Source organism: Camelus dromedarius, chromosome 16 (genome assembly GCF_036321535.1).
Source record: "Camelus dromedarius isolate mCamDro1 chromosome 16, mCamDro1.pat, whole genome shotgun sequence".
In the NCBI taxonomy this organism is placed as follows: domain Eukaryota; kingdom Metazoa; phylum Chordata; class Mammalia; order Artiodactyla; family Camelidae; genus Camelus; species Camelus dromedarius.
Window position 1 is genome coordinate 19,794,582 of NC_087451.1, and position 24,622 is coordinate 19,819,203.

Below are 24,622 nucleotides of genomic sequence, written 5' to 3' on the forward strand. Positions count from 1 at the left end.
CAGCGTGGTGGACGGAAGCTGCGGTGAGGTCACCAAGGTGGCACCTGGGGCCGGAAGGTGACCTCGGCTAAGCCAGCCGCTAACTCAGGTCTATCCCCTGCGTTGTAGCAGAGGCTCCAAGGTAAGTGCTCGCCTCCAGCCTGTAAAGTAAAACCGCACTCGTCGTTCTGTGCGCTTACGTGGCTAAAGTGAGGCGGGGCGCGCACGAGCGTTGCCAGCAATTACTGGGTGCACCTTATCACCCAATCCTCAGAGAGAACCTGCGTTTTAGATAAACACTTGCTTCAGATTGTAACTTAAAGATCTGTTTTGGTTCTAATGGCATTCACCCATCTCCACAGCAGAAAACAAGACTAAAGGGGGCCCTCGGGTATTCCACTGTAGCTTAAAATAATGCTGCCTGCTGTAAGAAAATCACTACTTTATTAGTCCTGATTTCAGGATTTTTTTTAGAAAGTAAGCATCTCTATTATTAAGTAACTGACGCTCCAAGTTAGTTAAAAAAAACAAACAAAACTCTTTAAAATAGTACTTTTCATTAGAGGAATCAAGGCATAAGACAGGTGTTGTTTGCCTAGACAGCTACCATCACCTGAACTTCCCTGAAAACTGACGCTGAAAATTACGCGGTGCCCCCAAAGCACCACACATAAACGAAGTGTCTTCATTTTAACAGTTTTTAATGAAAGCTGTATACAAGATTACTTTATTCCTGCATCTTTTCAATTGTTTCTTCCTTGTATTTGCCCTTTTCCTTTCCTACTTGGCGAGACTTCGCTTTACGTTCGAGGATCTTTTTGCGGTCTTTGTCCAGTTTTAGTCTGGTGATAACCACCTGCACAAAAGTAAGAAAAAACTCTTTTAAGCTTTAAATAACTACCAATACAGAACACATGGGAAGGCCCAACATTCAATCCCACTTCCCAAACCTGTGGTAGTGGATGCCTGAACACTCAGTGCCAGAAATGATTCTTTACCCTCGAACAAACTTGGCTTAAATTAATGTTCACTAATGCTCCACCAACAAAGAGAAGGCAATGTGGCATCAGTGGTTCTCACATCCTCTTCTGTGTTTTATTATAAAATCAGCTTCTTTTTCTACTGCAAAATGTATCAACTGTTCCATTCCTCTCACTCCAGTTTTATAAGCTAACCAAATCATACACATTTGTTTCTATAGCAATGTTAGTACCGTAAACTGGAAATATGTAGTCTCCACACATGCTTCAACCTGCAAAAGCTTTAATGAAGTCACAGAACAGACCTTATGCAAACAGATCTAGTCACTGAAGATGCCCAGATTATGATAAATTTTAGTCTTATGAAGGCAGGAGAGGGAAGGAGGAAGACAACACTGAACGAGGTCTGGAAATACGGCATGGTGACCAAAAGACAACCTCTGCCGCCTTGGAGCTTGTATCTAGTGTGAGATGGAATGCTGGAGAACAGGGGCTAATCCCATCGTGATCCGCAAGGCCCTATGGATAGGGTTGCATCTAAAGAGACCTATGAGGAGTGAAGTGTTCCAAAGACAACAGCAAGTACAAAGGTCCAGAGGCAGGAGAACATCTATGTTTCTCAAACTTGAGTGTACCTGAAGGGCTTGTTAAAATAGATCCCCAAGTCCCATCCCCAAATCCTGCTTTGGTAGACCTGGGAACAGAATTTACAATTCTATCAAGTTGCCAGGAGACACTGCCAACCAGCAGGCACATTGAGTAGCATGGCTGTAGGAACAGCAATGGGGCCAGCAGACTAGAACAAGGAGAGTAGAATAAGATGACCTCAGGGAGCTGGTGACAGGAGATCAGGCAGTCTTGTAGGCCACTCTGATGGTAACAAGCAGACAGGATTCTGAATAACATGTGACAGTAAGTCAACAGGGCTTAAATGACTGATGTGGGGAGCATAATGATCAATAATGGTATTTTGGCCTGAGCAGTTAGGACAGAGCTGACACATGCTGTGATGGCAGCAAACTTCAAAGTTTCAAGGATAAAACCAGGAGTCTTAAACATGTCAGTTTTGAGATATTGATCAGATATCCAAGTTGAAATGGAAGATAGTCAACTGGATATCGAGGTCTGTCTGGATTAAGAGTTGACGACTAAGCCACAAAGAGGGAGATCAACTGTATCAAATGCTGCATAAAGTTCAAAAAACACTTCCAATCAGTCACTGGATTGGTGACCTTGACAACAGCTAATCTCATGGTCGGGGCAAAAATATAACTTAAGTAAATAAAGAACAGGAAAATCGTTACTCTTAGGAGATACACACTGAAGTAATTAAGAGGTGAAGTGTCATGATGCTTGTAATCATGCAAGAAGGAAAGAAAATGTTAATTATGAATTCTAGGTGAAAGATATGCAGCAGCTGTTTCACTGAACTAGTCTTTCGACTTTTCTGTAGTTTGAAGATTAGATTTATGGTGCCAACTCAAGATCCTAAAAAAACCTCAGTATTTGAACAGGCACCAAGTGCATTCATTACCTTTATAGTAAACATTTTTTTGAGTGTACATCTATTTTTATTGAGGTATAGTCAGTTTACAATGTGTCAACCTCTGGTGTACAGCATAATGCTTCAGTCATACATGAACAGACATATATTCATTTTCATGTTCTTTTCCACCACAAGTTACTACAAGGTATTGAATATAGTTCCCTGTGCTATCCAATATAAATTTGTTAAATGTAATTTTTTTAACAGAGAAATGAGACACTGCTTCACGTTAAAGTCCAGGACATGAGAATTAGACCATATCTTTTATCCTGGTTTAGATACCATGACCAGTGGGATGTAGCCTGAGCTCCAGGTTTTTCCCACCTGCAAATGGCTGAAAGCCTACTTTGCAGGGTTGTAAACCTGCCTTACTACTTACTCAGTTCCATTTAATACACAGGGTATCAGCTCCATATCGTCTAAAAATTACCGTATTTCCTAGATCTTAGGATCTACCCATTGTTAGATCCATCAGCTGACTAATAACCTTTAAGGCAAAGGTATCTTACATATACATAATGACAAAGACATCTTAACTTCATAAAAAACAAGTGCTGTTAAAATACTTAATTAAAATATAGTATTGGCTTTAAGACTGGATTCCAGCACACCTAAATCTGTTTCTTTGGGATTGGTCTATAGACAAGCAATCACATTTGCCAGCAACTGCTGTCATTTCCTTCTCCCCTCTCAAGCATTCTCAGAAACACCCACCTTGCTGGGGTGAATGCCCACGTGGACAGTCGTGCCATTCGCCTTCTCCCGCTGCACTCGTTCAATGTAGATGACGTATTTCTTCCTGTAAACCTGGACTACTTTGCCAATCTGTTGCCCTTTGTAGTGCCCTCGTACAACCTAAACACAAATTCAAAAACAACAGATGTATGTGGATAAAAGAACATTAAACTTGTAAATCAGGAGAACTATGAGTCAGGTGAGCACCATTCATTCTATCAGATATATAGGTTCTTGCAATTTTGAGAGACTGAATCATCGATAGAAATATGCCAATAGTTCTATCTCTGGCTTTAATTAACCTGCAGATAAACTATGCTCCATATAAAACTACCGTGATGGACAGTGCAACCCTACCGCCCATGATCCACCAGCAATGAGGGGCTTGTAAAATGGTTAAAAATAAGCAACAAGCCCACCTTGGTTTTCTGTACAAAATTGACAAGGGAACTGTCACTGCATCTCAAAGGGAACAGGCCACAGGCTACAAATATTTAATTCACAACCTATTAAAGTGTTCAAATCAGTGCCAAAGAGTGGGCAGCAGAAAAAACTTAAGGGAGCAACCCACCTCTTTCCAAAAGGTTAACTAACATCATTCTCTACCCAGGAGTCCCAGTGAGCCTCAGCTTGCCAAAGTGCTTCTAGACAGATGTTTCTTTCCAGCTGCAGACTCTCACATAGCGTTAAAGCTCATGAAATGTCAATAACATGTAAGTTGCTTTAGAGACTGCTTGAATCTTTTAATCACTAGCTGCAAGTTACAGCTAAGAAACATTTACAAACATTTTCACTTTAATAGATTCAGCAAATAATCTGGTGGTCCTCTCAAACAACCATGTGAAACTGTGCTTCAGTTACAACTTCTATATCTGGATTATGACTCAGACGCAGAATTGTTTATTGGTCCTCAAATGCCTCTTCAACTACCAAACATACCCAGAAAAAAGATAACCCCAAGCTAATGTCCAGATTCCGAACCATCTTGTTTGACTGCATCTGATGCTTGGGACAGTTGATTTTCACCAAAGAGTAAAGGTGAAGAGCACGGCATCCTTTTTGTTTTTCAGTCCCTGACTCAACTCCTTTTGCAACCGTGTTCTGGGAGCCAGTGTCTCAGATGTATCACTTTCTGAATACAATCCCTCCTGTATGTCAAACGGGCGGGATATTAGCCAAGACGCCCGAACTGGGCACATACCTGAACTTCATCATCCTTTCGGATGGGCATGGATCGAACATTGTACTTCTGTCTCAGCTCTTTGGAAAGAGGAGAAGACATAATCTTCCTGCGAATGTGGGAAGGTGCATTGAAATGCCTTTTACGGTTCTTGCTTCGGTCAGAAGTCACGAAGGGATTGAACTTCATTTTGGCTAAAGAAAAAGTTAAAAGAGGTGTAAACCCTCAAACGACCAAAGTCTCACTCAGTTTACAAACAAGTAACTGCCAACAATTTCATCTTGAAAGTTCAGAATGCTCACGGAAACTAACATGTTCTTTAACTCTACCAAAAACTGCTGGAACTAAAATTGCCTTAGTGGGATGTTTTCTTTACTTGCTTATGGAATAAAAGGACTCTTCACTAGCAACACATTTGTTTTAATTAAATTTTTGGTTTACACTGTGAAACTCCGTAAATACTGGGTAGGAAAACTTAAGACAGGACTCACATCTCTGCTGAATTAGAGCAAAGCAGACTGACAATTCAATTCAAATACAGCATCACGTTTTAGAAAGAGCGACGTTCATCCACAAAGTTGAGCGTGAATATATTTAGTCCCCTCCAAAATGAATGAAACCAGGCCCCCCATCCTGAACCAGGAAATTGCACAGAAATAGGGTCCAAAAAAAAAAAGCCTTACAAAGGGCGAGCGCGGTCTGAAACTCCATAAAGTTATATCTTTAGAACACTACACTGTCCAGACTAGATTCCACCGCCCCGTCCCCTTCAGCTCCCGTTTCCGAGTCCTCAAACCCTCTTTCCTCCTCCCTTCCCCAGCCCGGCGGCACTTGAGCTGGGAGAAAAATAGCTCAAGACCATCTTGGCCCCCCTCCCTGGGTGCTACTTTGCCGGCAGAACAGTATCGGAGCCCCCAGGGTAGAGAGCCACCGTGCCCGTGAACAGATGGCTCCGGATTGCACGCGCTGTCCCAGCAAATTCTCACCCGCTGGCGTTTCAGCGATGGCCGCGAAAGGGAAGAGATCCACACGCTGCTTCCGGTTCTGTAAGTTTATGAGAAGATCTCGCGAGACCGTAGTCTCTTGGAATGAGAGGGGCGCGGAGTTTGAACGCGGAGAGGAAACTAGGAAAGAAGTTAATGACTAGTGTCATCTTTTGGCTCGGAGGGGAACTGCAAGGGGCTGCAAAACCCTTCTCCAGGTCCCGGTGCCTCCCTTCGGAGCTCTGGGTTCTGCAGCTGCGTCCTTTGGGAACGATGGTTCAGAGGAGAGTGACGGGGGATGGTCAGGGTCTGGGTAGCCCCCGCGGGTGTTGAGGGAACGAGCGGCCCCATGGACCCTTGTCCCTTCACTTCCCAGCACCAAGCGGCGGGGACCCCTTTGGCCGGGAAAGGGCATGTCCTACATTTGGCCGCCAGGTGGCGCTGGGGCCCCCGGCCGGCCGGTTACCTAGGTCACCTGGATATCTCAGCCTGGGCCAAGGGCGTGGGCGTCTCGAACGAACCTGTCCGGTAACCAGCTCCAGCCCGGCTCGTGCTGACTACTCCGCGGGGCCCGCCCGAGGTTCGGCTCCAGCCGTCTAGAGGCTTTCCGAAGACTGGGGTCACGGGTCCGCCCCCGACCCTGCGGAAGTAGGTCTGAACCGCGTTTCTCACGAGCTCCCAGGTGATGCCAATGGTGTTGGTTCGAGACCACACTTTGAAGGATCGCGGCGTGAGGAAGTCTTTCCACGCAGAGAGCTGTGCCCTTTTCCGAGTTTTGCTGCGTGCCCTCCTTCAGTTCAGGATCCGGTGGAAGCGGGGCGATAGTGCGCTCCCCTGCAGAGGACTGCAGCGCGGGGTGAACTCCCGCCGCATGCCCGGCCGCGCACCCGGTAGGAGGTCGGTTTCTGTTGAATGAATAATGTAGGTGTCATACTGAGGGAAGACACGCATCTCCTGATACTTAAGATGTAGTGAGCTTGCTGAATGCTAGGGACGCTCTTCTAATCCCTTTGCATTTTTAGCTCCTTTAATCCACAAAGTAGTCTGGTGATCCTGGTATTGTCCCATTTTACAGATGGGGACACCGAGGCACAGAGAAGTGAGAGGAACTTGTGCAAGGTTATACAGAACCCGTCGGTTATAGACGAACCTGTGCAGGTTGGCTTCCCAGCCCCTTCTGGTAACTGGGGGTATGGTCCCAATCTGTAGGAACCCATGGGGTCAAGTCAAAGAGTGAGAAACCAGATCCTTGAGGGCCCAGGGTGGAGTCAGTCAAAAACATGTGTTTTCGTGATTGAAAATAGTAGTGTTCTTAAACATGCTGTGAAGAAATAGCCCCAGATTTCATTCATAATTCAAAAATTCAGTTCTTTTCAACAAATGTTTATGGAACATCTTTCGTGGACGTTAGAGTTGCAAAATGAAATTAGTCAAAGTTTCTTCCTGCGGGAAGCTCATCGTCTAAGAGCAGAGAGAAACAATGGAATCAACAACCACAGGACCCCAGAGAAGGACTCACTGAGCCCACCTGCTCTTGGTGCTCCTGGGCTTTGGGAACGCAAGAGAGCTCTGGGGTCAGGGAGCACCTGGGGTGAGGTCATCCTTGACTGAGTTTTGAGGAATGTTAAAATTAGCGCCATGAGGCAGTGGGAATAGCTTGAGGGAAGGCACGGAGGTATGAAGCCCCATGACGCACTGTCTCCAGGAGCCAGGTCCTGTGGCTGGCATGAGAGGCATTCAGGGATGAGCCCACGGGGCTCTGGGCTGAGCTGAGTTTGCTTTGGACACTGAGAGCCATAGGGAGCCATGGGAGGCTCCTGCATTCTTCCCTTGCCTTCCTTTCTGGTCTTCACAGTTTCACCCCCTCCTCTTCTTGTCTTTACTAGTTTTTTTAATCATCTTTTCTTCAGGTCTCCCCATCATCTTCCTCTCTTCCCTCTTTGTTTCTTCAGCCTCCCCATCACTCCCTGCTGTCCCCCCAGCCCTCTCAGGCATCCTCACCTCCCTCCTTCCATCCAACACTGAGTCATTGAAATTAAACCTTCAGCCCACCATTTGGAAGCATAACCACTTTATACAGGGTGAAGATGGAAATGGTACACGCAGATGCAAATTGCTGGTAGCCTAGTTCTGGAGTCTGTTTATCTTCACAAATGTCTGTTGGGCATCTTGGCTCCACCCCTGTGGTCCTCAAGCCATTGCACCTGGCTGCCTTCTCTCTCGCTCTCTTCCTCCCATTCCTCTTAACATGAGTCCTTTCAAATTGGCTCCTTAGGGTCATTTTGAAGGTGGTCTCTGAGAAACCCTAAGACATACCAAAGCAGGAATTACCCAGATCACATGCCTACCTTCATGAACGAAACTTTTTTCTGAACACCCAACCATCATGTTTATTTGTTTATTCATTCATTCACTCACTCATGCATTTTTCAAATATTTGTCCAGCTTTTACTCTTTGCTAAATTCTGTGCCAGGCACTTGGTATGATCTTACCAAGATCGGTGAGATTTAGCCTCTCCTCAAGGAGCACACTGTTTAGGAGGAGGGCATGGACTTGTCAACAAACCCAAGTAATAAAGTGGCTTGGGAGGATGATGGAGATGCAGTGGGAGTGGCCAATTCTAACTCAGGTGGGGTGGGGACGCCTTTAAGGTAACCCTCGAACTGTTTCTGGCGAGCTGGGTGGGGGTTTTCCGGGTAGACAAGGAAGGAAGCCCGTTCCAGGTGGAGGGAGATGCCCGAGCCAGGCCCAGAGGCCTGCACCAGCGCCGCTTGTCGGAAGTGCCTGTAGTGTGTGCTGAGACGCTGTTGTGGTGGTCGCTTGTCCTGGGCCAGAGGAGGGTGCAGGAAAGTGACAAGTTGTGAGGGTGGAGCAAGGTTGTTTATTCTGTGCCAAGAGAGGACACTTGGATCGAGAAGGAGCTCAAAGCGAGAGGTGGAGGTGGGAGAAGCGTGGCCTGTGAGTCATCAGGCTTCACTGAGGGTGGAGGTCACGGACCCCAGCAGTGGTGGGGAGAGGTCTCTAAAGTGCACCCAGGCTCCTGGTAACCCTCGTTCAGGGCCCACCTGCCACATGTGGACCCTTCTGCACACTTGATAGGCCCAGTGTGTATGAACGTCAAAGGTTATTGTGATGGGAGGTAGCAAAGTGAGTGTGTGTGTGTGAGTGTGTGTGTGTGTGTGTGTATGGAGGGGGGATGCCTCTGGACAAGGGGGGAAGAAAAGAGCAACTGTTTATGCTTAACCTCGGGTGTCCGTCTGTCTGTCTATCTGTTTATCCATGGTGTTATCTTTCCATAGTACCCGGACCCCAGGCTGGTTGCTTAAAGCGAAAAGATTTTATCTGAGAAAGGAAAGGAAAGATGGAGAAGAAGGAATCAGAACAAGCACATCAAATGATGAGGCCCAAAGAATTTCCCAGGGTCTTAGAAACATTGAGAATATCAAACTTTTTACCTTCCTTCCTGAAATGACTGTAAAGCCTAATATGTCACACCTCTAACCAGACAGACCAGCCCCACTGAGCCGGGAGCTGACACTCTGGAACTGCCGGACAGGTGACCTGGTGGCTCTTGAATGTTCTTGGGACCAGCTCCTCACCAGGCAACAGGTGTGTACACGGAAGATATCTTTAGCTTCTAATATAATTTTTCAGTTTAATTTTTGAATAATACATACGTTTGCTTGGTTCAGAAATCCCTTTCCCACTCCATCGCTTTCTCATCCCCCTTCCACAGTTCATCACTGTTACTAGTTTTTTTTTTTTTTTTTTAATATCTTTCCAATTGCTTTATGGACAAATAAGCAAACTGGAATGCAAAGTCTCATTCCCCTACTTTTACACACAAACTGTATCTGATACCCAGTGTTCCACACTTTGCCTTCTCCCATTGGCTGTTGGATCCTGGAGACTTTCCTTGTTCTTTTTACAGCCGCATAATGTCCCTGCACCTTTAGTGACTGTTTTTTTCATCAGCTCTGTGCTTCCCACCCACATTTGCAATGTCTCTGGAATCTTTGAGAAAATATATACCTTTATTTAAAAAATAGCTCTTGACATTCATTGAAAATAAAAGAAGTGCCATTGACAAGTCACCGCTGAACAACATGAAAACACTACAGGTATTTTGGAATCCACTTTTGGCAAACACAGTGGAATCTGCAAAGACTAAAATCAGGTCCCTAGAAATTCATAGAAGTGTTTAAAGCAGCCTGGTTGTGGTTAAAATGGACTCACTAGAGTCTTTGTAAATTTAACATTTTAATTCCTATAATAAATATTTCCCCCATGAATCTGCCTGGGTCCCCCCAGTAGCACCTGTGCTCTTCTCCAGTTGTGAAAAGAGCGCAGAGAAGCCCGAAAGTGCTTTCAATCAGCCCTCTTGTGTCCAGAAGTCCCCTGTAGCGTGGCTCCCATCCCCTGGGGGTCCCCACATGACCACCACTGCAGGCTTTTAGGAACGAGGTGAGAGGCGGGGCGCCATTTCTCTCCCGACAGTCAGCAAACTTTGCCGAGAGAGGTGTGGGCTGAAGAGGGCTTAGCTGTTGTCACACCTGGGCTGCCAACAACCACCTGTTTGAGAGAAGAGCTTGAGGTTTTTGCTGTTCTTAATCCGAAAATTAAGATGATGGCTCATTGACTTATGGGCCTTAATAAACAGAAAACAGCTGTCCCCGAATGGCTTGCTCCCCGGACCCAACCTGAGATTTTTCCAAGGTCCTCATGAAGGATGAGGGTCCAGGGTGGGGTCCCCAGGTGAAGAGGCCCTGGCTGGCTGCCCACAGCACCTGGGCTCTGGCGGTCACCGAGTCAGCCGCGTCCCTGTCAAGCACAGCTGTTCCCTTCCCCACCCTTCCTTGCCCAGCCCAGCCTGGGAATCCACCTCGGAACTGGCCCAGCTGGTGTGGCCTCTCATGAATGAGTGGTTGGTCATGAGGAGGAGGACCTGGGCTGGGAGGGAAGCAGGAGCCCCCAGGGCTGTGTTTGCCCACATAGTTCTCAGGTGACTCAAGCCCCGGCCACCAGGCTTCCCCTGGACTCCCTACCTTGCAGGCCATCCTCGAGAACCCCAGCACTCAAACTTTGGACCATTTTTGGGCCTGGGAGGCTTGGGGAGACCTCTGGCTCTGTTTGTGGTCATTCTTCTAGCCTCGGCTTCTGTCAGCAAACCCCAATTCCTGACATGGCCTCAGCTCCCCTTTTCTGTTACTTCCCCCAGGAATCCTGGGCCGCAGCCTCTGAGATCAGCATCTCCCTCGGGGAAGACCTTCCAGGCGGGTGATTTGGGGGTGGGAAGGTGGCAGGTGCCCAGCTGTGAGGGTCATAGGTGGACCCTGAGATTCGGGGGAACACAAGTGCCTTCAGCCCTGGTGCCACCCCCTCTGTTTGTCCCTGGGCGCAAGCTGGAGGACGCTGTGTGGGCATTCTGACCTGAGGAGTCCTGCCAGTGGGCCCCCATCTGGCAGGATGTGTCATCAGGACTTCCTTGTCCCCGCATGGAGCCCTACCTGGCCTCAGGTGGGTCACCTGGCAGATAAGGGCCACACCTCCGGGCCGGGGAGCCCACTGAGGGGTAGCACCCATCTTCCTACTTTGCTCAGTTCTAGCCTAGGGGAAAGAGGAGGTACCTGCCAAGGCTGGCCATCACATTTTCCTCCCTGGCCTGGAACCTGGCATTTCCATTTCAGCCTGCAGCTCAGCTGCTCAGCTCAGCTCTGGCCTTGGCAATCCTGCCCCTTGTCGTGTCTGAGCCCCTCTGGGAGTGGGGAGCCCAAGGTGGGGAGATGCCCCGGGCTGCCCCTGGACCAGGGCTGCGCCAGACCCCTCCAGCCTGGCTGTGCCAGAGCAGCTCTCAGGCCAAGCCTGGCTCGGTGGCCCCCGCAGGTGCCACTGCTCACGCCTGCTTCCTCACCAGCAGCACCCAGGGCAGGATGGCAGCTACCACAGCCACCACGGTGATGAGGGTGATGAGCAGGAGGGCCCGGGAGCGGCAGCAGAACGACCGGGTGGAGCTGGGCGCCGGGGAGGCCTCCGAGAGCTCAGCTAGGCTGCGCCGTGGCAGGATGCTCTCCTGCTCCCCCAGGGGCATCCCGTGGCGGCTGATGATAAAGATCTGCGGCTCCCGGGGCAGGCTGGGCGGCAGGTCCAAGGGCAGCTGGCCACCCTGACTTGGGGACGGCCTCCAGACAGGCTGGGAGACGGCCAGGGGGTTGGTGTGGCCCAGGGCATCCGGTGGTGGCACTGGGGGCAGGCCCACGGGCACGGCCAGGGTCTGGGAGCTCTTGTCCAGCATGGAGGGCCAGCGGGAGCTCTTCTTGCTGAGGAAGGTGACATAGCGGCAGACGGGGCAGACGATGGTCCTCTGGACCTGCCCGTCCACTCGGGTGGACAGCAGGTACTTGACGAGGCAGTCATGGCAGAACACGTGGCCGCAGCTCAGCGTCCGGCTGGCGCCCTCCAGATCGCGGAACTTCTCGTAGCACACGGGGCACTCGCTGCCCGAGCTGTCCTTGCTCTCCACCTCGGACATGGCCGCTCCGGGAGGGCAGGGCCCTAGCTGTGGGCGGGAAGGGCCACTGCGTGAGCATCGGTGCCTTTTCCTCCTGTGCCCCCCTCCCAGCCTCCCTGCTGCGCCTCTGCTTCTGCCGCCTCCTCCCTGTCTCCTCTCCTGTCCTCTTCCTTTTCCTCCTACCCTTTCATTTTGCTGCTCCTCCTCAGTGACCTCCCTGCATTAAACCAAGACCTTTAGGAGGGATGAGGGGCCGCTTCCAGAAGGGGATTGGGAGACAAGGAGCGATCCCAGCCACGCTGGACTGTGGAAGGAGGTTTCTGGTGTGAGGAAGGTGTCGCCTCTCTGACACCTCACCTCAGCCATGACATATATGCACAGCGAAGTCACCACCTTGCCTCTTCCTGGTTCGATGCCAGAGTGGAGGCAGGAGCACCCATCTCCCCCAGCCTCAGTCCAGGCTCCAATGTGCAGAGAGGCTGTTGTCCAGCAAGTCCTCTGCCACCCCTCAGTCTCCCCGCTCAGGGGCTGACTGACCCACTGGATTGTACTCGGCCACTGGACCGAATTCCTCTGTGCGGCGTGTGCCTCGTACAGCAGTGACTGTTTTGAAAATAAAACTCAGAACTTACACATCCAAATGCCCACTAGCCCGCCACGCAGTCACGTTGGGGAGCTGCGGGCTCATTCCTCTGCCCGCCACAGCTCAGTCATCCTTCAGATTCTTCTCAGAGGCCTGCCCGAGGCAGCGAGAGAACCTTCGGGTCAACCTCTGTGAAGGCAGAGTTTCATCCTTTGAGAACGTGTCTGGTATTTTGGAAATGACCAAGAGCCACTGGTGCCCAGCCTGGGGAGAAAGTAAATGAGGAGTCAAGTGGCCTGAGACTGTTTCAAATCAAAGATGGAGAGTCACCATAATGTGACAGGTGGGTTTCAGACTTTATCTGAGACCTGAGAGGCCCCAAGAATGCTCTCAGCAATGGCAGCATTGTTGGATTAAGCACAGTTTCCCAAGGTGATGATTTGAGGGGAAACACCTGTTTGGGTATTTGATGCGGTCCGCGTGTCCGCAGTATCACAGCTGTGTAGTCTACACTCATCTAAACAGGGTCTTTAGAAAGAACTGTGGTCACCTGTTCATACATTCTTCCACCAGGGACGTAGACAAAAGACTTCTGGACACGCTGGCAACTGTTACATTATGGGCAGCCCCCAAGCCTGAGAGAGGACACAGTGGGACCAAGGTGAATTAATAGGAAAGACAAACTATCATTTGTTCAATCAGAAATCTTTTGGAATCTCTCGCCTCTCTTGGCTTGGTTCCAAGTCCACTTTGCCAAGTTGCAAATGTCCCCAAAGTAAGAAAGAGCAGAAATGTGTGGAGGTGGGGAGAGGGAGCTGGGGACCCTGGCGGCAGCACAGAAACCTTTGCAGGGGTTTCCAAACCTTGGTCTCTGAGCTGCTCGGTGTGCTCCCCAGGTTGGGGCTGGGGGTTTGGGTGCTCAGTCTTTGCAGCTGGGTTCAGATCCTTGATCTCGTTACTGTCTGCAAATTGCTTAACCTACCCAAGCCTTAGTTTCCCATCTCTAAGATGGGATTGATGATAATAGTACTACTTCCCTTTCAGGGTTGTTCAGAGTATTAAGTGAGCTAACGTGAGTGGAGTCTGGCCCACAGTAAGTGCTCAGTAAACAGCAGGTGTCATTGTTAAGGCAGGCTGAGTCCTTTCCCCTCCTTGTGCCTGCCTTCCGTCTGCTCCCTGAATGTTCCTTATTACGTAGATAACTAAAAAATAATAATAATAATAAATTAAAAAATCACACCCTGGAAGAGGGCAGCTCTCCTCAAATTAGAATAACTGAACAAGATGACAATGGATTAGGTAAGTGATGGGCAATAGACAATTAAGCTGGTGATTCCAGTGTTTCTCAGTCATTTTTGTTTCGTAACACACTTGCAAATGTCTAAACTGGGGATGTTCTCAAGTGCATCCATTTATCTATCCATCCCTCCATCCAGCCAGCCAATTGTTCAGAAAATACTGAACACCTGCTGCATGCAGGTTACTAGGCTGGGCACTGGAGATCAGCAGTGAGCAAGAAAGCCCTTCAGGAAGCTTTAGAGCCTAGTGAACATTTATAAATTTTCTTGAAAAAGATTTTAAAAAGGAGGAATGGTGCGGAGAAAGGACTTTTGAGGTCATTTAGTAAAATCTGGTTTTATAGGTGAGCAGACCCAGGTCCCAAGAGGGGGACGTGACTTGTCCGAGGTGACAGAGAGGGAGATGGCAGAGAGAGAGATTGATTGATTTCATAGGTGGTATAGAGAACATTATTAGCATCAGAGGGTAGATTGGGTGAGTAGATATTAGCCAAGTCAGGAGGCACTATTCTCCTTAGGATGAGCAGGGGAGCAGGGAGGACTGAGTTTAAGGAAAAATTTAAAGGATGCATCCCAGGTCCCCACCGACAGCCTCTCTGCACAATCCCTTCCCCTTCCTGTGTTTTGAGAGAGGCAGGCCATTTACATCTGGACGATGCCACCCGCCCATCCCCACCTTCTCACCTCCCTTTCTCAGTCTCCCTGACGCCTCCCTCCTGCTGTCCCTCCCTTCCTCTTAATTCCATTTCATTCTCCATCCTTGAGTTCCTCTTACGGGCCTGACTCTGTCTTGGATGCTGGGGCAGAGGAGAGGGCAGCAGAAGAAATGGGAACATGCTCTGGTTTGGGTGCAGATGAGCGGAGTAACAGTGCAGGACATTATATGCATCCCCATTGGTGCTTGAGGAAATTGTGGGGGGAGGAGGGCTGGAAAGTCTTCCTGGGAGAGGTGGGACCAGTGTCGAGCTAATAATAAATAATTACAACAGCGGCTCTTTCCTGACCACTAATTATGTGCTTGGCATTTTGCATCCCTTCCTCATTTCATGGTGACAACAACCCTGGGAGGTAGACATTATCTCTGTTTTACAAATGAGGGAGCCGAGGCTTAAGTAACTTGTTCAAAGTCAGGCTGCTAGTACAGGGCAGACCAGGGACGCGAGGCCGGGCCAGCCTGGCTCCGCAGCCCGTGCTGGGCACCACTGCCTCTAGCGAGGGTTTGCATGAGCCTCCAGACCTTGGTCCAGGAGTAGGTGAAGAATGTGGCAGCACGGGAGGTCCCAGCCCTCACACCTCTACACAAGTGCCAATTTCACAAACATCCAGGGATGAAGACACCTAACGAGAGCTCCAGAATGCAGCTGTAGATGTTAGACACGCACAGCTTTCTGTGTGTCTGTCATACCTCGCAGCAGCAGCCCATTGTGAGGACTGGTGGGGTGTCACCAGCTCGGGTGACCCCTGCCTCCCCACCCTGGGACAGTGAGCCTGTGAGGCAGAGCAAGACTTCTAGGCACCTGGGTCTCCCTCCTGGGTTCCCCAAGACAAGACCTTATAGTTTTAGCTGTGACCAGTTCCCCACCACACACACACACACACACACACACACACACACACACACACACACCTACCTCAGCATCACTCCAGTGCCACCGCAGAACCCTGCCAAGCTCTGATTGCATCCCACCCCTTCCTCCCCTCCAGCCCAGCCCCCAGACTCACTCTGGCCGGGACCAAGGCGAGCAGCATCCACCTTCTACCCAGGGCCTCCGCAGAGCAGATCTGAGCCACCCAGAGGTGTCAGGCAGGCGGCACGTCCTCCTGCTGCTGTCACTGGGACAGCTGCCGCCGCCAGGGCATTTCCTAATGACTGAGCAGGTCGGGAGGACAGCGCCAGGAAGTGAATGTCGCCCAACCCGTTTGAGGCCGGGAGGCTCTTGGCGTTGCCCAGGGGTTTGGCCCCTGCTGGAGTCAGGTGACCTTGATGAGGATGCTAGGAAAGGGGCTCCCTGGCTTGAGGAGGAGCCTGGGGGTGAGTGCTCCAGACAAACACAGAGTCTCATGATGATGGTGTGACCCAGGAGCTCTTTGATGGAGGCTCCTTAGAGATGGCTCTCCCCATCCCAACAACAAGAAAGTCACACTCACAGTCCTTCAGCCTCCTGGACCCGTTTCAGCGACCTTCCCCCCACCCCGCTGCTCCCCTGCCCGGCACAGGGTGAAGGGGAAATCAGCCTCAGTAAGGCTTTGCCACCCAAAGTCATATACAAATATTTGGGTGATGTGCTTCTGAGCATTTGTCATTCATCCCTCACTCAGAGGCGCTCAGCTCCAGAAGACCAAACACCAGTGCGTAAAGAAGGAGGCGGAGTAAACGCAATGAGGGAGAAACACACCTGCACGGAAGTCCCTGCTACTGTGTTAAACAGAAGTAAGTTCCAGAACAGCGTGTACGGTTCTGTCTATGGAAAGGATGATCGTGCGTGAACACTTTTATTGAGGAGGAATCTGGAAGAAGCCACATCCAACTTGACAGTAATCTCCAGAGGAACTTTCTGACTTATCCGTTCCTGTGACATTTGAATCTGTGTTCCTTTCATGATCAGAAAAAAATAATCAAGAATAAGGCAGAAGCAAAGTGGAGGGGGACTGCTGGGCCTCTCAGGGCTGGAGGCCAGTCCTCAAGAAATTGGTTTTCTTCTGACACAGGAGGTTCCTGGATCCAAGACTTAGCCAAGCATGAGTGTGACCCCCGCAGGGCACCCCAGGATGGCTCCTCCCTCACCCGACCAACCCTGGCCTGGCTCCATGGCCACCTAGAGGCTGGTGGGGGATGTGGGTCAGGGCAGTGCCCCAGCCACCACCCCCCGACACAGTACCACCTGTCATAATGTCCCTCCTGTTCTTTCCCTGAATGTGTGCAGACTGCCCAGGTACATCTGGATTTCAGAAAAACTGCAGTTTTTTAGTCTGTGTGCTCAGTGCAATATTTGGGAACTACTAATGGGTACAGGGGAACCAACTGTTGGGTGACAGATGGAAAATAAACTTTTGGTGGTGAGCACGCTGTAGTGTATACAGAAGTAGAAATATGATGTACACGGGAAACTTGCACCAGAGAAACCAATGTTGCCTCAACCAACTTAAAAAATTTTAATACTTGGGATCTACTTACACTAATAAATTATCTAGAACTCAGATTTCATTGGGCATCCTATATTTCATTTTGCAACTCTAGTCCCAGAGGGCTGCCCCAATGTTTCCCCTTTCATCAGCACCTCCAGGGGTCCCTTCAGGAGTGTGGCTCCTGATTCTGCCAGAGCTTCCTGGGGGTTCCTGAAAATTACTCTCAAATACTCAGCATCAATGCCCTGTGTGTCCCCTGGGGAGGGGACTGAGCCAGGCCAGGCTGTCCTTAGATTCAGTCTAACGTGATGTGATTTGGGGTCAATACATGAAGTTCCCAAATCTTTTCTGCTGGTCCTGCCATGAAGTTTGACTTTGAAGATTACCTTGAATATATAAATATTATCATAGTCTGCTATGGTTTTGTGTTCCAAAATAAGAATTCCACTTTAAAAATTAGATATACACATGCATATGTATATACACATCATTTATATATAAATATATATAATATATATATATGCATACTGAGAGAGTAAGTGTATCAGCTGGAGAAACCTTAGCTTAATTTTATTTACCAGGTTGTCTCCAGCCACCTAGCGATGTGCTAACAGAGCAGGACATAGGCCTGTTAAGTTTGGACAGGCAGAGAGGAATTTGTAGTCAGGAAAGCTTGAGAGCATGGTGTATTAGCCAGAAGGACCCAGCCTATAGGATTTGACAGTAGGGAGCTCGGGGACACTGAGATTAGTGCATGAACTTGTGAATCCAGGGCTGTGTGTGTGTTTATATAAAGAGAAAGTACCTGTACCTTTGGATAAATTACTTAATCCCTTTGAGCCTCAGTTGCTTCATCTGAAAAATGGAGATAATATGACCTACTCTGGTTTTGTGTAGATTAAATGAATGGATGCAGATGATGTGCCTGGAGCCATGCTCTTCTGCATTAAGGGCTCCATCAACATCTGTCACTGTCTCCATCATCATCATCATGGCAGCAAGAGGAGGCCTAAGATGGGTAAGAGGACTTGAACACCTTCTGCTTCCAGGGGCCTGGCCAGCCTGGTCCTGGCTTGGTGAATAAAGGATCTGTTGCACATCCCTCCATCCCATTAGCTAGTGTCTTGCCTTTCTCAGCAGAGAAATGCAAGGATGAATGGTGGAAGACTAGTTTTCAGCTCAGAGAGGATGGGACCAGTGGCCTCTGCTCTGCTCAGGCCACATTGGAAAGCTGTGTCCAGTTCTGGGGCCACATTGTGGGTGGTGTCGCTGAGACACTGAAGTGTGTTTTGGGGAAGAGGCCGGCCAGGATGGAGATGTGTCCGGAGATCATTTTGGCCCCAAAAGTTAAGACCTTCCTTGGAGAGACCTCTCTGAAGGTAGGAAGCTTCCAGGCAAAGGAAGAATCTCAGGTAAGGCTGGCTGCCTGACTGCCGATTGACTGCAGGTAGGTTTCTGCATGGAATGGCTATCTGGACCAGGACAGGAGTTCCCAAATAGCAGAACCACCCAGAGAACTGGTTAGACATACAGATTTCTAGGCCCTGTCTCAGGACTTAGCAGGTCTTGAGAGGGGCCTAGGAAACTTCATTCTATATATATATATATATTTTTTAAGTTTTTTAAAATTTTACTTTATTAAGGGAGGTACTGAGAATTGAACGCTAAGCATGCACTCTACCACTGAGCTATACCCCCCATTCTGTATATGTTTTAATTGGATGGATGAATGAATGGATTAATATGTAATGATGTAAGAACAGTGCATGCTGGGGGTCGGGGTGGGCATTGCTCAGTCATAGAGTGCGTGCTTAGCATGCATGAGGTCCTGGGTTCAAGCCCCAGTGCCTCCATTACAAATAAATAAACCTAATTACCCCCCCCAAATAAAATGGGAAAAATTAAAACAAACAAAAAAAGAATAGTGTATGCTAATGGTGGAATCTAACTATGGGATATGTGGGTTCTGAGCCTCTTGTTTTTTTCTGTCACTGCCGTCGTGGTCAGACACCTGACAGTGATATTCTACAGCTGAACGCACTGCTGCGGGCAGGCCTGGATCGCTGACTGGGCTCTGGTCAGGGACACCAAGGGCGGTTCGCCACTTAGGGTGTGCACTGACTGCCCATATTTGGCCAGTGGAGGCTTGCTCAGTGCTGGCTCTGGATGAGGATGGTCATGCAAGGGAGGCAGGGCAGGGAATAGGGGCTGGGGTCCAGGGGTGGGGGGAAGCTGGCTGCACCCTTGTGTACACTCATGGTGGTTGCACTTAAATGATGCCTTTGGGGCTGGAGGTATCTGTGCACATGATCCTTGACCCTCCTCCCGCCCTGTCTCCTCCACTCATTAGCATCTTGATTGGCCTGGGAATATGGGCAGATGGGAAGGTCTAACCAGGGAGGGCCGAAGGGCCCCAAAGTGCGAAGAAGGGGGATCCTCTGGTCCCCAGGGAGGCTCATTCAAAGGTTAAGCCTTCAAGGTGCCCTGCTCCCCTCCCTGCCACCAGCTTCTGGGGCCTCTGGGGTGAGGCCACATTCCCCACAGTAAGACCAGGGGAGGACTCTGAGTTGGCTGCAACCCTGACCGTCCCCTCTCCCATCTGCAGTTGCCCTGCTTGGTGCCAACCAGCTCAGAGTCTGCTTTGGGGTTTCAGTTCATTCATACCCCTGTGAATTTCCTGGGCTTGCCTCCTGCCGCCCCAAGGCTGCCCACGCTTCTGAAATCTCTCTCCGTCTTACCTGTTTCATTTGTCCCACCCCCTTGGGCTCTGCCCCCATTATTATGTAGCCTGGAGCCTTTGAACAGAAAACAAAGACGCAGGCTCGGTAGGCAGACAAGGGCTGCTTTCATTCCCCGCCTCGGCCCAGCCTGCACCCAGGGACTCAGAGCCACAGAGCACCTTCATAGATGCCCCTCCTCATCTTCCCCCCTCTCTCTGAAGACTTCCCTGGCTCCCCACTGCCCTCAGTACAGAGTCCCCCCTCCTCAGTCGGCTCATGGGGCCCTCGCTGCCTTTCCCAGACTCTCTCTGTTTGTCCCCTTACCCTTGGTCACAGTGTGGCTACAGTGGTGGCTTTCAGTTCAGATCCCTTGATGGCCTTGGGTTTCAGGGGCTCTGATATTTTTATAATTTTTTTTTCTTGGCTGAAATGCCTTTCTACCTCATCACCTCTCCCCTGGCACCTCTATCTTTTCAGATCTTAAAGGAGGGGGTCCTAACTCATCTCTGTCGACTCCAGCACAGGGCCTGGTATCAGCAGAGCTCAATAACCTGATGTTCGTTAAAGGAATAAATCTACTGTCTTAAGCTTAGCTCACACGTGTAGGGTCAGGGTGTGTGCGTGTGTGCATGTGTGTGTGTGTTTGCACAAGAGAAGTTTGGGCAAGGCAATCATTCTCAATTCTATTCTAAACTCTTTTGGAATCCACACCAAAATTCCCTCCTCAAAGTCATAATGGACTGAGAACCTCTGGTCTGGCTGGAGACTGGAGGGTGAGCCCGCCCCTGGGTGAGAGCCTTACTTAGCTGCGGCGCACCAATGCTGTCCGAAAGAGCATGGCCTTGGGCAGGTCCTCCTGCAGGTGTCTGGGTGGGATACAGATGGGCTGGGGAAGAGGGAAGGCCTTGTGAAGGAATCTGGGGCTTTTAAAGGAAGAATCCTCCAAGGAGAACTTCTAGCAGTTTGTCTTGGTATTTTTTGCCACATCAAAGTACCACATGTACAATTGATTTTTCTTAAAAAAAAAAGAAACAACAACAAAAAACGGAGGCAGATTTTAAACACAAATATTTACTTTTGTCTCATTCTGAGCATTCACAGTGTGAGATCACAGGTCTGATGTTCTAATTATATTTTTAATAAGCAGCAAAATTAACACATACTGTAAAAAAAAAAAAAAAGTTTCTCTCGTGTGCCACCTGAAGTTGTGGAGCACACGGACCTTGGCTTATGCTGTTTTGAGACGAACATGGGATGACGACCTGCAGAGTGACAGAGGCTTGGGATCTCAGAGCTGACAGAAGCCACTTCAGGACTTTTCAAGGCTAAACCCGAGGCTGAATTTAAATGCTTGAGAGCCCACTGGCCTGGAAGCCGCTGAGTGGAATCAACCAAAGGAATCCTAAGAAGGAGAAAAATAGCTTGGACTTGAGGATAAAACGGGCAAGGATGGACGGTGACCCGAGGGTGCGGGCTGTGGCAGGAGGCAGAGGGTAGCAGCAGGGGTTGGGCACTGGGCGAGCAGGACGGCTGAGTAATGTCCCAACCCCGCGCCAGCCCGCAGCTCACCTGGTCTGGGTGCCCTCCCACCGCCACTCTCTCACCATCATAAAACACACGGGCCCTGAAAATCGCTAACTTCAGGGGCAGAGATGCTCTGGGACAGGTAGGGGAAGGGAAACCAAAGAGGGGGGAGGCACAGAGATTTGTTTGCAGGGCAGTATGTGGAAGGGAAATCTCCCCGCTTCCTGGGGTGGTGGCAGTTGCCAGAGAGAGTGCTTGATGAAAGGCACATCAGCCTTTGCTGGAGGAGTCTGAGTCTTCACTCGTCATCCTAGAACTGAAGGCCTCCCTGACAACTGAGACTCCTAGTGCTCGAGCCAGGTAAAGCCAGGGTCAGGGACAAAGTCAGGAGCGAAAAAACGTATTTTTTCTTTTTATAAAAATAGCACTACTGTTGGAAGAAACGTGGAAATTTCATAAAAGCATAAAAGTGAAAAAGAAACACGTAAGCTCTATACCACCCCTGCAGATAATTATTATAAATATTTTGGTGTTTATTCTTCCAGGCCCTATACATATTTTATATGTATAAATATATACTTAAGTGAAAATAATTATACATTATATAATGTATAATTATAATGTGTAGTTATTTCAAAATAAGTGAGATCACACTGAATACTCTTCAGACTTGGTTTTTTTCAGTTGTTATCTTGTGATCCCCATTAAATATTCTTTTACACCATCATTTTTAATGGATGTAGTCATTCAGTTAATCTATTGATTGACATTTAAGTTGTTTCTAATTTTCCCTTATTATAAAAATTTTCTGCAATATGTTTTTTATTGCAAGTCGACCCTAAAAACAAACAGCTGGTTATTTTGCCAGCAAAAAAAAAAAAAAAATTTTTTTTTTTTTTATCCAGAATAGCAGAGGAATTGCAGGTTGGGGCAAGCAAGCTGTAGCTAAAGCTAAAGCCATAGGTAAGTCTAGCAGAGGAGAGGAATGTTACTTTATAGAGAACAAGATGGCAGTTGCGAGGGGTTGTTTTGAGGAAAGTCCATTGGAGGAAAAAGAGAGTTCTGGATGGTGGGGTGCTTCCCATTGGCTGGGCTTGTCTGGCAAGGAGAATTTTTCCTGTTGGGGTCAATAGTTGATACGGAGTCATAATGTGTGAGGGCTCCCCCTTCTGGCCACCCAACTTCATTTTAAATTAGGTTTCCTTTATTCTGTTTCATTCTTTAAACTAATTGTTAGAAATGGAATTGACAAGTCAAAGTCTAACATAGTTTTAAAGACATGGTAAAAAAAAAAAAAAAATGGTCGACTTTCCTTGCATAAAGGCTGTACCAATTTAGGCTCCCTCCAGCAGCGTATGAAATTGCCTCTTGTCACTCTCACTCACCTTGCCTGAGTATTATTATAACTTAATCTTTACCCACCTACCCCCCTAAAAATAACCCTCAAAGTCTTCTACTTCTGCCTGTCATCACTGTCTGTCAATATCCTAGCTCTAGACACCATCAGCAACTTGCATGGAAAGCTGAAACGGCTTTTAAACTTCCCTTCCTGTTCTGCTTTTCTCTCACCCTTCCCCCATGGTACATTTTCCACAGAACAGCAGGAATTATCTTTTTAAAGGATGTATATTAGTTGATTTTTGCTTCTGGTCATGACAGAGTGGCTTGTATCAGATTAGGATTCTTTTAGAGAACAATGTAAAAATTAGATACCCCCCACCACACACACATGCAGCTGTTTTAAGACTTCAGAGTGTAGCCAAAATGGGCAGAACTTAAGTAACCAGGATTCTGTACAGAAAGAAAACACTTTGAAGTAAGGGGGATTCTTTCCACTGCTTTCCTTAAGGAAACTCTTTATGTCTTGGTTGTAACACTAAGGGCCTGGTTCCCCACTTGCTCTGATGTTAGTGAAGAGAGGAATGCTCTAGTTCTTACGCTTTAACCCAGTAGGAGCTGACAAACGCCTAATGAATTGAGGTCAAGAGGCCAAGCAAACATGGAGTGCTGCAATAATGTTATCCGAACCGGTGACAGGAATAACGAATGGTGAATGTTAAGGCTAAAGGAGAAGAAGAAATAAACCGGGCTGAGGAGAACTTCAAAAATCCCCAAGAGTGCCGCTGCAGACACGTGAGCTGCCGCTCTGGGAAGGGGATGACTGAAGCCGAAACGTGTGATGCGTAGTTAATGGTGACCAGCAGGTGGCGCTCTAAGCCGTCCGATCGCTACCCAGGCTTCCAGACTTGAGATTTTTGCTTGAGCACCTATGAAGTGGAAACAGACACCGGGAGCCTCGGAACTATAACTTTCTGGCTCTGTGATTCCGCGAAGTCCCCAACATCCGGAGTCTTGTGGTGCTCTTTGCCTGTGGGTGCCTGTATTGCATCATCCATTCAATTCAATTCAGACCGGTGGCTCAGACTTCAACTAAGCAAACCAATCACCTGGTTCTCTTGTGAAAATGCAAATTATAACTCAGTCAGAATGGGGTGGGGGCCTGAGGTTCTGCATTTCTAACAAGCTCCCTGGTGATGATTCACGCTCAGTAGTTCCAAAACTTAGAATATGCTGACTACAATGTCCCTTCTCTCTGCAACGTGGTAGGTGGGAGGGTTTACAGCTTCCTGGAGTAAAACCCCACTGACACGTCTATCATACAAACTGAAGTCGAGCCAGTCGCCTGACCTCGTTGGGACTCAGTTTCCTCATCTGTAAAATAGAAATAGGAACAGCCTTTCCTTTAGAGAGTTATCTGAGAATTAAATCAGGATACTGTATGTAAAACCCTTAGCACAGTGCCTGGTGTAAGTAAAGCCTCAACAAGGCTTGGGGATACAGTAAGAGGAGAATGGAGGCAGGCAGGCAGCCCTCGTGGGGTCATAAATTGGAAGGAGCAAAGGTGAGAGGTAATCCTTAAGAAGGTGCCATCTCAGTTATCAAGGTATCTGTCATCTGAAAAAGGGGAGCCAGGGAGCTGAGGACAAGAGCCAGGAGGAGAACAGGTCTCCTGATCAGGTGGCAGACCTAAGGCTGATTTTGAGGGAGATTTAAGTAAGCTGCAGGCTAAGCAGACTTCCTTCTAGAGATGGGGTGCAGAGCAAGGCCCGGGATGGAAGAGCCAGACTTCTGTCAGCTCAGGCACCCCTCCATTTCACATCTTTAGGGGTTGTGAGAGGAGCTAAGAGGAGCCGAGGATCTCCCTGGCCTTGCCCTCCTGCAAAGCTTTGCCAGTCTGCAAACCTCAGCGCCATGGCCATGGCGTCCGCAGCCCAGATGCCCTAAGTGATCTACCTAAATGTTTACCTAAATACTTTAAATAGGGTGATATTTCTTCAGCATCTCAAAGGTCCACGAACATTTATGGACTAACTTCCAGTGCTCTGCTGGATGCTCCTGGCGATACAGAGACAAATCCATGTAGCTCCGGATGGACTTGGGGAGATAAGCGTCCCCAGG

At 48.7% G+C, this 24,622-nt stretch overlaps 2 protein-coding genes and 2 long non-coding RNA genes across 7 annotated transcripts; 2 read left to right on the plus strand and 2 right to left on the minus strand.

Annotated features, from left to right (window-relative positions):
- The first annotated feature begins 17 nt into the window (after positions 1–17).
- On the plus strand, positions 18–4,603 carry LOC135323218 (uncharacterized). The gene is made up of 2 exons (XR_010384488.1): positions 18–121; positions 4,043–4,603. It is a non-coding gene; the product is annotated as an uncharacterized LOC135323218 (long non-coding RNA).
- On the minus strand, positions 664–4,609 carry RPL26 (ribosomal protein L26). The gene is made up of 3 exons (XM_010996470.3): positions 4,442–4,609; positions 3,220–3,360; positions 664–835 (listed from the first exon to the last, which is right to left on the minus strand). Exons 1-3 carry the CDS (start codon positions 4,607–4,609, stop codon positions 707–709), a joined length of 438 nt encoding a protein of 145 aa, XP_010994772.2. The 3' UTR covers positions 664–706.
- Positions 4,610–5,903: 1,294 nt separating this feature from the next.
- LOC135323221 (uncharacterized) lies at positions 5,904–24,503 on the plus strand. 4 transcript variants are annotated; one of them, XR_010384491.1, is made up of 5 exons: positions 5,904–6,300; positions 8,704–9,013; positions 16,113–16,224; positions 17,817–17,937; positions 23,114–24,503. It is a non-coding gene; the product is annotated as an uncharacterized LOC135323221 (long non-coding RNA). The 4 variants fall into 4 exon arrangements; XR_010384489.1 differs by lacking the exons at positions 17,817–17,937; positions 23,114–24,503 and having other exon boundaries at positions 16,113–16,991; XR_010384490.1 differs by lacking the exons at positions 17,817–17,937; positions 23,114–24,503 and having other exon boundaries at positions 5,904–6,293; positions 16,113–16,991.
- On the minus strand, positions 11,272–11,998 carry RNF222 (ring finger protein 222). The gene has a single exon (XM_064495250.1). It carries the CDS (start codon positions 11,931–11,933, stop codon positions 11,298–11,300), a length of 636 nt encoding a protein of 211 aa, XP_064351320.1. The 5' UTR covers positions 11,934–11,998; the 3' UTR covers positions 11,272–11,297.
- Positions 24,504–24,622: the final 119 nt, after the last annotated feature.

Bases quoted from the DNA above. Each gene is read 5' to 3' on its own strand.
- RNF222 (XM_064495250.1), bottom strand. From the start codon at position 11,933: ATGTCCGAGGTGGAGAGCAAGGACAGCTCGGGCAGCGAGTGCCCCGTG.
- RPL26 (XM_010996470.3), bottom strand. From the start codon at position 4,609: ATGAAGTTCAATCCCTTCGTGACTTCTGACCGAAGCAAGAACCGTAAA. The intron at 3,361-4,441 runs GTATGTGCCCAG...ATTTGTGTTTAG, and splicing joins GAAAGGATGATGAAGTTCAG to GTTGTACGAGGGCACTACAA. The intron at 836-3,219 runs GTGGGTGTTTCT...ACTTTTGTGCAG, and splicing joins TGGGCATTCACCCCAGCAAG to GTGGTTATCACCAGACTAAA.